This window comes from Crocuta crocuta, unplaced genomic scaffold, assembly GCF_008692635.1.
Source record: "Crocuta crocuta isolate KB4526 unplaced genomic scaffold, BGI_CrCroc_1.0 scaffold231, whole genome shotgun sequence".
Lineage (NCBI taxonomy): Eukaryota > Metazoa > Chordata > Mammalia > Carnivora > Hyaenidae > Crocuta > Crocuta crocuta.
Window position 1 is genome coordinate 5,718,825 of NW_027528357.1, and position 13,261 is coordinate 5,732,085.

At 37.0% G+C, this 13,261-nt stretch overlaps 1 protein-coding gene across 1 annotated transcript in view; it reads right to left on the reverse strand.

Moving 5' to 3' along the window:
- The window catches only part of ASXL3 (ASXL transcriptional regulator 3), a 176,822-nt gene that overhangs the window by 74,224 nt on the left and 89,337 nt on the right, over positions 1-13,261 (reverse strand). Inside the window, 2 exon segments of the mRNA XM_077753852.1 lie at positions 207-324; positions 11,157-11,278. Coding sequence (XP_077609978.1) covers positions 207-324; positions 11,157-11,278 — 240 coding nt within the window.

Below are 13,261 nucleotides of genomic sequence, written 5' to 3' on the forward strand. Positions count from 1 at the left end.
GCGGGTGCCTTTTATTTTGTTAAGAACAAAATGCCCTATTATTTTTGAATCACTGAAGGAGTCAAAAGTAAAAACAAAAAATAATCAAAATGAAACCTCAGGTATAAATATTATTCAGTTGCAGAGAAAATTTGTGACATCTCTCTCAGTGAGGAAGTCTCCTCCGGGCAGAAACTGGCCAAGCATACAATATTTGAGCTCTTTACCTGAAGGCGAATCCGACTGCTCATCAGACACCTTTAATGGTGTCAAAACAACACGAGGAACAGTCTTGTTTACCATCATTGAGACTCCATTTCTTCTTTTCTGCTGCTGCCTCAAAGCCTATAAAACATGATAATAAAATGTAAACATATAGTCAAATTGATTTCTCACAACTGAATTGAGTGGTCCATTTGCCCATCATTAGATACCACCTCTTAAGAGACTGAAATTCCACAGAGTCACTAATTTATCCTGATTGTTAACAGTCATCTTCAGGTCATTTTCCCTCAAAAGCATAAAATCAGGCTTTGGAAAGGGTATCAAGCTGAGAGCATTTTGGGGTATAATTCTGAAAACAAAGCAGCACTTAAAGGTTTGTTCTACCTTAGCAGCCTGACTTGGGAGCCCATGGAACTTGAAGCCATGACTCCCAAGTAAAATAAATGTAAAATAAATGTTTCAAGACCAGGATAAAAATATATGTGTCTGCACTTCTCTCGCAGGTGCGTCCTCTCCAGTGCACTGCTCAGTCAATCAAGTTAACACCAAGTGTCATCAGTATGTACAGCAGGTAAGGACTCCAGTATTGATGCACTCACTCAGCCGTGGGGAGTGCTGCACAAAATCACTGAACATGGCAGGAATCATTTATTTCTGTGAAGGGAATCAGTCCTAATCTTGGAAACCTTGCAGCACTTGGCTCCTGTCTGCTTGACTTTGGGCATTAACCTTCAGAACACGAACATGACGGCGTTCTGGCAAATCCAGGAAAAAAAAAATTGATACGAGAATAAATCTCTCCAAATGGGAGTGCTTTGTGTTTCATAAATGAATCAACCACAGCGATGATAATGTAATAAAAGACATTTAAAAGTTTTGAAATACAGCTTATCCAGCGGATCGCTTTACACAGAAAATTACCTGTAATAAAAAGGGTCTTCAGCACACGAAACTGAAGAGACATTAAATTCCCAGTTACAGGGAGGCTAAAATTTCTCAAAAGGTTAAAAGGCTGACCACAGACAGTCTCAAACATTTTTATTCCCGGCTTCTGTGTCATTTCTACCAACTCTATGACAACTCAGTTACTTGATTAATGTTCTTCGACCAGAAGTTGTCACAACTGCTTAAAATACTACATTGACGATATATCCCCCGCTGTCAGAAACAATGCCATTGTATTTGCATAGGGTATTAGTTGAATGTACAATTTGTAGATCATAAGATTTAACAATCAAATAATTACAGAGGTGAAAAATTAAACACCACTTAAACGAGAGAAGGCATATTTAGATGAGATTTAGAACCAGATGGCAAAGTGAGTGGCTGGGGAAGTCTATTACAAATGATACTGTTGGCTATTAGTAACACAAGCAACTTTGCTTCAATTCTTACATCTACTGAGTTTTTTTCAAGTACCAGGCACCATGTGGGGACAAGAGATCAAAAATGAATAAAATGCCTTCTCACCTTTTGCTTGCTTTCAATAATATACTTAATGAGAACATGTATGCCATAAAATATTTAAGACATTGACTCTTTTTTCATCAAGGTGTACAAAACTGCATACATGTCTACAGCCTGGTGTAAAAGCTCAAAGCACTTTATCGATACTAACATATCAATCCAGTAACAAAACAGAATGAGGCAATACAGTGCCTCAACTTATGATTAAGACCATTTTTGCCTACTACATAAGACTTCACAAAACAATAACATTTGTACAAAGAATGATTAATTTTTAGGAGTCTATACATTGTAGATTTCAACTACTTCTCTTGGCAATCTAAGTGGGTATTTTAAAAATATTCATTTTATGTTAGAGTGGGTGGGTATATATTTTAAAATACTACTTAAAAAAAGAATTAAAATAACACAGAAAATGGAATCATAAAGTTAAAGATGCCATGTCTTTTTATAGCATTTGTGGTAGATAATAACTAAACTAATAAAAATTTTGTCCTCAACTTTTAGAGCTGAGAGGACTCTACTATAGAAAAATTAGTAGCTGGACAGAAAGAAACCAGGACAGANAATGTGAAGGAATATTTCTTAATACAATTATTTTTTAAATAATGAAATGAAACAACCAAAACTAAATGTCCCCCATATAAAAAACTGTCTTACGTATATTTAAAATATGCATACTTGGGGTGCCTGGGTGGCTGAGTTGGTTAAGCATCCGATTTTGGCTCAGATCATGATCTCATGGTTCGTGGGTTCGAGCCCCGTGTCGGGCTCTGTGCTGACAGCTAGCTCAGAGCCTGAAGCCTGTTTCAGATTCTGTAACTCCCTCTCTCTCTTACCCTCTCCTGCTCATGCTGTCCCTCTCTCTCTCAGAAATAAATAAAACATTTAAAATTTTTTTTAAAAATAAAAAATAAAATATGAATACTTTTCTGTTTTACTTCTGAAAAACACATTAGATTTGATCCCAAATAACATTCCTAGGGGCAGATTAACAAAAATTGTTTACTATGAAGCCAGTCACAGCAGTGAAGCCACAGGCTATGAGGCAAACTCGAGGAGCACCACAGTTCGGTTATTAGAAGGGGCATCTTGATCACACTTACTAGATTCACCGTCACTTTAGGGTAACTTGCAGATTCCAATTCACTTCCCAGACAGCAGGATTTATTTGACTCTGGACACTAAGGACACCTTCCAAGCAGATCAAAATGTGGATGGAGGTGGAAAAAAACCATGCTGACTAAGTGAGATATTTGGGATCCTGTGGGCTCCACACAAGAAAACTCTGGCACTTGACATGTCCATGAGGCAGGTTGTACAGTGGTTCCTGTATTAATAGTGATCCCTGTTCTCTTGTTGTAGGGTGTCTGTCCTGTAAATAAAGCAGCTAGTTGTTCATGGGCTGTTTGGTTACATAACTCGACTTCTGCAGCAACGCACACATCAACCACTCAAACATATACTGCATGTCTCCTCACAATACCTTGAAAAATGTGCACTGCTTTTTGGGAGCACATCGGCTGGGGTGAGACAATGACGGGGTGGCGGAAGTGAGTGGCAAAACACATATCGCTTTGGAAGATGCAGTAAGTACTCAATAGATGCAACACAACTAGATTTTTAGGTGAGTTTTCCTTTTTTAAACAATGTACCAGACAAAACAAAGATGACTGAGCTAAACCTGGGCTGAGGGCACCGATCTTTGAGCCCTACTACATGCCCATCCCAATGCTCCTCACTTCCCCAAATAAATGAGTCTAACCACTGCCCAGCAGAGGACTTATAATGTGAGGACCTGGAGAGGAACCAGGACTGGTGTGGAGCCATCTTCATGACCGTGTGGTGCACTGGGGAAGGGTGAGGCTGCAGGGGCAGAGAAAGAATCAACTAACCAGCTGAGTATTGCTGGGTAGATTACTTGGGTAAAATGTCCCTATCAAACAGAGACACCAGTGTTGGCAAGATGTACTAAACAGGAAATCACAGAACAGTATTTAACACTATTTGTAGCACACAGTAAATATTCAATAAATGTTACTTGTTACATCTACATAATTCATTCATTCTGTAATTAATGCATTTTTGAGGACTTACTGTTGTAGTACAGTATATGCACTGCTGATCCAGAGCAATGAATAAGACAAAATAATTGTTTTAATGATTTCACATTTTAGCAAAAGGATGACAAGGAATCACAGAAAATAAACATAACAGTTTTACAGACATACAAGTACTGAGAAAATTATGCCGGGATGATGAGGTAGAGTAACTGGGGTGGGAAGAAAAACCCCCTGGGAGGTGACAGCTGAGAGGAAATCCAAATGACAAGAAGGACTGGCTGCGTGAAGATCACAGAATCTCCAATCTGTGAAAAAAAAAAAAAAAAAAAAAANCAGGAAAATTCTTTGGCAGTTCAAGGAATAAATAGCCAGGGTAACTGGAAAGAAAGACTCGGAAGATTACAGAAATGGAAAATATTCCCCGAAATGATTGCCAAGGGTTTATTAGGAACAGGGGATTTATGGTCAAAGCAAAGGCAGCTGTACATCCCCAGTCTCTTCCCACAGCCTACAGTTACATCGGCACTTGTGCACCAGAGATGTAGAAGAGGCCTCGCCAAGAGAAAGCACAGGGCGTCTTCCAAGAAATAAGTGCATTCTGCCTTCACGCACTGCGGCATACATTTATAAGGCTCCACTGCATGTAGTACATTGCACACCACATCCTGGGCAAGCTTCCCAACAGTTCTGAGCATTTCAGGGAAGGGTCTTTAAGCACTCCAGGAACACTTCTGCCTCAGAGCCTCTGCATGAATTGGTTTCTACTCATGTGCACTCTTCCCTCAGGCATCCGAATGGCTCATTTCCTCATATACTTGAGTCTCTACTCATTGGGTTTGTGCATCTGGGCTGCTAGAACAAGATAACACAGACTGGGCAACCTGTAAACAACAGAAATTCATTCTACATGGTCTGGAGGCTGGAGGCCTGAGATCACAGCACCAGTGTGATCCTATGGGCTTCTCCTTGTATCCTCACAAGGCAGAGGGGGGCTAGGGAGCTCTGGTAGGGTCTCTTTTGTAAGAACACTAACTGCATTTAGGAGGGCATGACCCTCATGGCCTAAGCTCTCCCAAAGACCTCATCTCCAAATACCACCAAATCTAGCCTGAGAATTTCAATTTATGAAATGTGGGGGATACAAATATTGAGATCACCAACTCTTATACTACATTTCTCACCATATTACCTATCCCCACCATTCACTCTGCCTTATTTGTTTCCCCATGGAAAAATATTATACTGTGTAGTGTCATTTTTCTCTTCTCTTCTCCAACCTAGATATAGGCTCTAAAAAAGACAAGGATTTTCATCTTTTTTGTTCACTGACATATCCCCAGTGTTCGAAGATTATATGGGCTCTACTAGGTGCTCAGTATTTACTAAGTATAAATAACTAAGTATTAAATTACTAAGTATAAATAACTCATTTAGTATTTACTAAGTATAAATAACTCATAAAAATAATTTTAATACAAATAGAAAAGTTATCTATTTCTCTGTAAAATATATTACTGGTTTATTCAAAAGGCAGACATTTGCATGGAACAATCAAGAAATTTTCTCCTGATATTGCCTTCACCTGTATTCTGACCAATTACTTTTCCCCTTTTCTGGACAATACTTTACATACAACACATAGCTTCTTGGGTCATCTTCAAGTATTTACACGGTCTCATTTTCAGGCTTAAAAACATGGGGTTGAATATAAAGCCTTCTTTCTGCCCTTCCCAGATCACACCAATGCTTTGGGTCAAAAACTTCATTAGTAAAGAGATCCTGATTTTACTCTTCCTCCATTTTCTTCCTTTTTTTCTGGGCTCCCCAGGATTGGGAGTTGAAAATGAGGGAATAATAGGTCAAAGCTGTCTCACCCAGTATTACCGTAGTCACAGAATTACACTCTCCGGGAGGCAGAAGGCCAACTGCTAGATCTGTATGGTGGACATTATCTAGTTATATAGATGTTACCTATGTATCTATTATCTAGTTATAACACACACATACATATACACACATATAAGTGTAAGTACACATGTATATATGTATATGTGTGAATATAAATAAAATTTAAAAAATATATGACAACCATATATATGTGAAATTATATATATATATAACCATGTACATATATGTGGAATTATATATACATAATTCCATCCTTCATGAATATTTGAGTCTTTCTCTCACTTAGACTGTGCCTCCTTTCACCAAGAGAGAGGATGTAGCAGAGCGCTATACACTTTAATACAATCTCCTTAATTAATGCTCCTCCAAATAAATCTTGAGCTATTTTTTATATCAGCTATTGATGCATGATCAAGGGCCAGCTAGGCTTCTTTCACCAAGTCCTTTGAGGTTGTGTCTGGCACCTCTCTTTACTACAGGTATCCTGGTATCCCACTGTCCTCAGCTTTGAGCTTTAGCTGAAATTCCAGAAGAACAAGAAAATTTTTGTCTTATATTCTGTTACAAATATAATAGAAGTTAAATGTAACTTAATGTATCATTATCTAAAGTTGGGTATCCCACAGCCTGGACAATATAAAGCTACATGACAGACTAAGAAAACAAGACTAGGAAAGTCACTTTAGTGGTGGTGGGAGGTTTGTTCTTCACAAGGGTACTCTAAAAGGGAGACTGTATTTTGTTGTGACAAATTACAAAAGGTGGCTTTTTCTACTCCACACCAAACGTCTCAAGTAGCTAGAGGTGGCCCTGTTGATCAATATATTACTTGGCTTTATTTTGACACTGACATTACATAATGTCTTAATGTATTAGTCTTGATTCATTTTAGGGGGAAGATATCATTGAGGTACTTGCAACTACTCAAGCCTTAGCTATACTTTGAAATGCTAATGGAGTATCTTGTTGAACAACGTTAAATCCTGTAATTTCAAATCCAGACACACACACTATCAAAACTTAAGAAGATGGCAAGTGTAAACGTAGTCTACTATGAAGGAATGTGCCTTTCAGCTGTCCACATATATAAAGTCCAAAACACCCAAATTACACAGAGTACATGGTACTAACCAAGTTTAATACTTCCAGGTATATTTAGTATGAAAAAAAAAAAAATACAGCCTTCAACTTGGAAATGAACTTACCTTTTAAAGGAAACAAACATAACAGAGCTAAACCAGTTAGGGAAAAGTAAAGATCCTATCATACATCAATTACAATTCTGGCTTTAAGCAAAAGGGAAGAAATCAAAAGATGCTGACTGGGCATGCTTTTCTCTAGAGATGTATTGTGATATTCTCTTGTAAAAAGAAATTAAAAAAAAACACTCTTTAAACAAACAGTTCATTTTGTAAACAGAAAGGCTTGTCAGATAACTCTAAAAAATGGAATGGTTCTCATTTTTCCTCTAATGAAAAATAAAATAAAACCGAAAATCACAGGCTTTGTGCTAACTTGGAATTTGCATAAACCAGTAATGCTTGCTTTATTTTAATAGAGAAACAACACTAACAATGTAACTTAAGAATGCGCTGAATGCAATAAGCCCTTCACTGACAAATCTGAAAATATCACATGCTGTGAATGCTAAAATAATTAGAAATACACACATACGAAACAGCTGGCTGTGTCAGGCACCACCAACTTGCATTGTTGCTAGTATGCCAAATGTCAACGCCCATGTTCAGAAACTGCTATCACTCAGCATAACCTTTGGAATTTCACAGTAGTGGTCAAACATATAAAGCTAAAGCAAAATACCAAGACTATATCTGCTTTCGGATATGAAGAGGGCAAAGACCTGCCACTTTAAATAAATAATGAAGGAAGTCAAATAAAACAACAACAACAACATAGAAAGGTTCTGTTCTCTACCATGTTACATCCCATAACAGACTTACCCTTCCTTAATCTTTCATTGCATTCTGTTGTTTAAAAACTTCCAAAATTTAAACTTTCCTAATTATCCTTCTTTAAAATTCAAAATCTAATCATTTCATACTTTTTAAGATCATTACAACTAAAAAAAACAACGCAGAAAGAAGACAAGGAACAAGGTAATAATCAGCAATCTGCTACTCTCCAGAGGCTTCTGAATATGTTTTATTTGGAATCGGCTTATTCAGAAAAAAAAAACCCACTGAGATGACATACGATGTTAACTAACATTTTGATAATTAGAAAGTAAAACGGATCCAAATATTTAGGAGCAATGAAAATATTCTCTATCAATGGGCAAGGGACATTCTAGCCTCCATACCGTCCAGCTTATAATTACTCTGCAATCAGGAGTGCTGCAAAATACAAGAGCCACTCTCCATGCAACATGTTTCAGGTGGGATTGGGGGTGGGGGGTTTCAGGGCCTCAGAGCTGAGAAATCATGCCCAGCTTAGTTTGCATGAAGGTTTATTTTAAGTTATTATTATTTTTTTTAACTACAGTCAGTCTTCTATAGCTACTGGGTTTGTTTATTTTCTTTTTTTCCACCTACTTCTAAGATTCTACACAGGCCAATATATTTATATTACTAGAGCCCTACTGACTCAGAATATACTTCTAGTAAAATAAGAGCTATATATTTGATACAGTTGAGTGTCTACCATTAATATGTGTTGATACTAAACATAAGCAGTCTGTGTTTGAAAATAATATTCTTAACGACTATGCTGTCTTGCTTTCCTTATATTATACAAATACTGAAGAATGTAAATTTCCTTGGATAATGTAAAAAAAATTCATCTATCATACTATATACCATACGCTAAAGGGCAGTATTAGTTAAGAGAGAAGAATCTAAAACTATGATTCTGGGTTCAAATATTATCTCCAAAACTTACCTGCTGGACAAATGTGGGCCAGTTATCTAAAGTCTCTGGGCCTTATTTTCTTCATATGAAAAACGGGAATACTAGTACATACATTAAAGGATTTCTGTGAGGATTCAATGACATAGTATATATAAAATGCAAAACATAATGTCTAGAATTCAGAGAAGTAAATATCAGCTAATATAATTATTACTAGGGTCATTCATCTGGCCCTACATTCATGAGATTATGATTTATACATCCATATATACACACAAAACATATATTCAATAACAGAACACACACACACACACACACACACACACACACATATACTTACAAAGAATTCTACATGGTCATAGCCATCCAACTATCCAAAAGAAAAGAAAGCTGCAAATTTGCTGAGGCTGCTAAAATTTAAAATGCTTCATGTTCAGTCAATTTTTGAAATGCTGTCTTAAGAAATTCAGCAATTACAGGGAATCTGGGCAAAATTCTGCAAGAACAGCTTTTTTCCAAATGTATTTCCAATATGAATTTGATTATTAATCAAATATTAGCATATCTTCTACATATTGTGCCATATTCTCACTGTAGCTAATTTGTTATCTGGTTATACAATACTAAATTTTAAGGAATTAATACTCTTCTAGGACATGAAGAAGCTTACAGGACAGGTTTATTGAAACAAGGCTTAAATTCTAAGCAAGCAAGTGACATGCTCTACAATAAAACAAAAACACTAAGTCCAAGTTGTAAAATGTTTTAGTAATGGCAAAATATGTTCCAAAAATATGAAACCTAATTGAAGAAAGAAATAATGAAACATAACAATACGTAGATTTGAATCTTTATCTTTACATTAATACACAAGAATGCTTCACGGTATATATAGTTTCTAAATCGCTGCCCTTCAAAAGTATGGTTTTCATTTATGATTGCATCTATAGGTTTCTTAAATGCTACAAGTACCGGTATCCAGCTTTGTATCCTTTGTTCTCTCTTGTTAGTATTTTATTATCTGCATCCTATTTGCCGCCTGAATGAGCCTTTTTCCAGACTTCCCTACTGTCATCCACCCTTTATTTCATCAATTAAAAAGGGATCTCAACACTGAATTGAATTTTGTTCTTTGATCTAAAACATTTTATAAGGCATAAATGGCAAGCTCACCAAAGATTATTTGATGCAACTCTAATTACCTTAAATACAATACCAATGAAAGGAAATACTGCAATTTCGATAACTGGTACAGAATAGAAAAGTAATTTTAATTCAGTACAAAAATACTGAGTTTCCTTCCTAAATGTCCTTGTTTGAAGGCAGGTTTGAAGGTAGACGAAAAGGTAGATAGAGATCTAAGTCTAGGAGATTGGATATGACTATTAAGAAGCTTTACTGGTTAGTGAGACTTAAAAAAAAATTATTAAAAACATGGTTCCTCTTTCCTTGTTATAAATATATCACTAGAATGATACTTCTATCCTTAGACTTGGTAAGGGTCTGCAGGAGGTAAGATTAAGGGGATTGTCATAGAAAGGTCAAAACAGAGGAGCCTGGGTAACTCAGTCAATTAGGCATCCAACTCTTGATTTCAAGCTCAGGTCATGATCCCAGCATCATGGGATCGAATGTCGTGTAGAGCGCCACACTGAGCATGGAGCCTGCTTTAAGATTCTCCCTCTCTCTCCCTCCCAAAAAAAAAAAAAAAAAAAAAAAAAGATAGGATCAAAATAAAATATGTACCAAGAAAGCAGTTAAACGAGGGAAAGCTACGAATTTTCACATGAACTGTCACATACGTAACCTTTCCTCTCACTGAGAGTACTACCCTCATGCAAAGTCCTCGTCTCACCACAGCAGCTCCTATCCTCGTGCATGCACAATTTGGAATTTGCCATTGTGGCAGCAATCGCAAACATTTACTGAGTGACTATAATGGGTCACTCACTATACCATGTGCTTTCAACTTCTCACCTCACTTAATCCTCAGATCATTCCCATGTGAAAGGCACTATGATTTTCCACATTTTCTAGAGAAGAAATCAGAGATTTAGAGAAGAAAAGTATCTTGCCCAGAGCTGCAGGAATTCAAGCCAGGATATTTCAGACCCAAGAGGCCAATCTTACAACCATTCCCTCCCATCACCATCTCAGGGCAAGGATGCAGAATTCAAGACTGCTTATGTAATATCAAGATGATACTGCAAAATGTACCAAACACTCACTGATGGAATTCTTGCTCAAAGTAAGCCACAATTACTATTTTTCTTAGTTGTAACTTAATGCATCTCAGTAACAAGGAAAAAAACTTTATTTTTTACATCAGCTATCAGTTAAACATGAGACCACAGAGGCATTATTCTCAAAATATGCAATGCATTTATGAACCCAGTATACTATAAACCTCACACAAGAAAATCCTAATACAAGTTTTTATGGTTCCAAGCACATTTTTCCTCTTCTGTTTTACATCAAAGTTCTCAGCCAAGCCTCTCCTAGTTTTCAGCATAGAGTAAAATTAGTGTATGAATATTATGGAAGCGGTTGAATTTAGGACATGTATGTTGCTTTCTTATTTATTTTGCTGTCTCCACATAACGCTTGAAGTAGGTAGAACAAAGGACAAATGCCAGCTCTTCTTACCTGTTTAAGAGCCTTTTTGGTGTGTTGTTGAAAGGAAGACACTAACTTGCTCTGTACTGCCGTGTTAGCAAGGCTTGAATCTCGAGTGGAGGATGCTTCATCAGTTACCTGCTTCGCACAAACTAGAAACACAGAGAGATAATGATATTACTAATTTGAATTCCTTTTTTTATACCCACTGTAATTAACTCACTTGGAGCGTCTCTCCAATTGAGAATGGATACCTAAAATAAAGCCAAATAGCACAGTAAAAAGAAGAGTATCGAGATTTGAGAGAAGAGATTGGTTAATAACCATGTGGCCACAGTTCCATGTAACCTCTCTACACCTCCGTTTCCTTACCCACTAATTGATGATAATTTCTATGTCATGGGGCTGTTGTGTGGAGAAAGAAAAGAAAGAAAAGAAAGAAAGAAAGAAAGAAAGAAAGAAAGAAAGAAAGAAAGAAAGAAAGAAAGAAAGAAAGAAAGAAAGAAAAGAAAAGAAAAGAAAGGAAGGAAGGAAGGAAGGAAGGAAGGAAGAAAGAAAGAAAGAAAGAAAGAAAGAAAGAAAGAAAGGAAGAAAGAAAGAAAGAAAGAAAGGAAGAAAGAAAGGAAGAAAGGAAGAAAAAAGAAAAACCAGAGCATAATATGTGCCTCAAGACTTGGGCAACGCATTTATTTTGAACAATGTAAATTAATGAAACTGTTTCAAATCTACCAACTCCCATGTTGTTCTTCAATTTAACAGCCCTCCTTCCACAGACTCTCTGGCCTATTGTGACATATTTATCTTCTCCTCTGGGCCAAGACATCTACCATGGAGAAAGGAAAATAAAATCCAAGATGCTGGATGTCGATTTAAGACAATTGTTTTCAAGGAAACCATGCCCTCGGCAGATTACCACATAATCTGCCCACTTTGACCAGAGTCAAGCTTTCCTCTCGCCTATTCTACAGAGGACATTTTCTTCAAAAAGGCTGCAGAAGAGTCAGTGTCTTGCTGACACGGGTGACAAAGGCCCGCATTCACTTTCTTCTCTATGAGGTCTGGGTTACAGCTAGAACTCTTCTTCAGTCCTCAAACTTTCTACCCTCGAGACAGGGTTGGCCACTGGGTGACTTCAGGAGCAGCACAGATGATGGCCCTGTTCTGTGCACAGCAGAGGGAAGGAGTTATTTGGAAAATCAAAGTAAGGGAGCATTGTGATTAGTGGCAGAATGGAGGCATATGTCAAAGGCAGGAGGTAAGAGGAAGTTAGATGGAAAAAAATAACTTGAGAACATATTGGAAAAGCTCAAAATATGACTTTTTAAGGGCATCAGGGTTAACACTAATCCAAGAAAATTTTCCAAGGAACAGTAACTTGAGAGGATTCTGACCTGAGCTCTAGAGGCAGGTGGAGGAGTAAAAATTATCCTAGCCAAAAATGTAGGCATATGCACGTGCACAGTGTTGAGAACACTCAAGCTGCTTTAGATAGACTCAAACACATGTTGCCTAGAAATAAAAAATGCGGTTCGTGAAAGAGAATGTTGGGGAAAAAAGAATTACGCAAGTTTTGTTTTAATACAGAAATTAATCAATTTACTGATTACTAAACCAAAGGAACAAGTTTTGGATGACAAAATAAATGTTAGTTATTAATGCCAAGCACTTTACATATGTGATCTCATTTCACTCTTGTCACTCCCTTGCTGCTTCCTTGAAAGACGGAAAGATATTGTCTCTGTTTTAGAGAGAGAAAACTTGAGCTCAGAAAGGCTCAACAATGTGTCCGCAGTAACACAGTCAATGGAATAGCAGAGCTGGGATCCAGGGCCAGACCCGTGGACCTATGGGCCCTATTTGATACCAGATGACATTTTTCCTTAACACACTCTAAACACTGTAGTTAAGAAACATGTTATAACACTACTTGCATGAACTACGGCTCTTAGGCTTTTCTCCATCAAATTATCACTTAGAGTAAACTGTACACTGTGCTAAATCTTACTCGTCAAGAAATATTAGAAATTAATCATCAGTTTAAATTCTAAAGATATATCGACTTTTACAGTTATTAATACAGGTGGTCGTTTCCATGTTCTGGAGTCTCTATGAAGTGTAACAAATTGGGGAGCTGA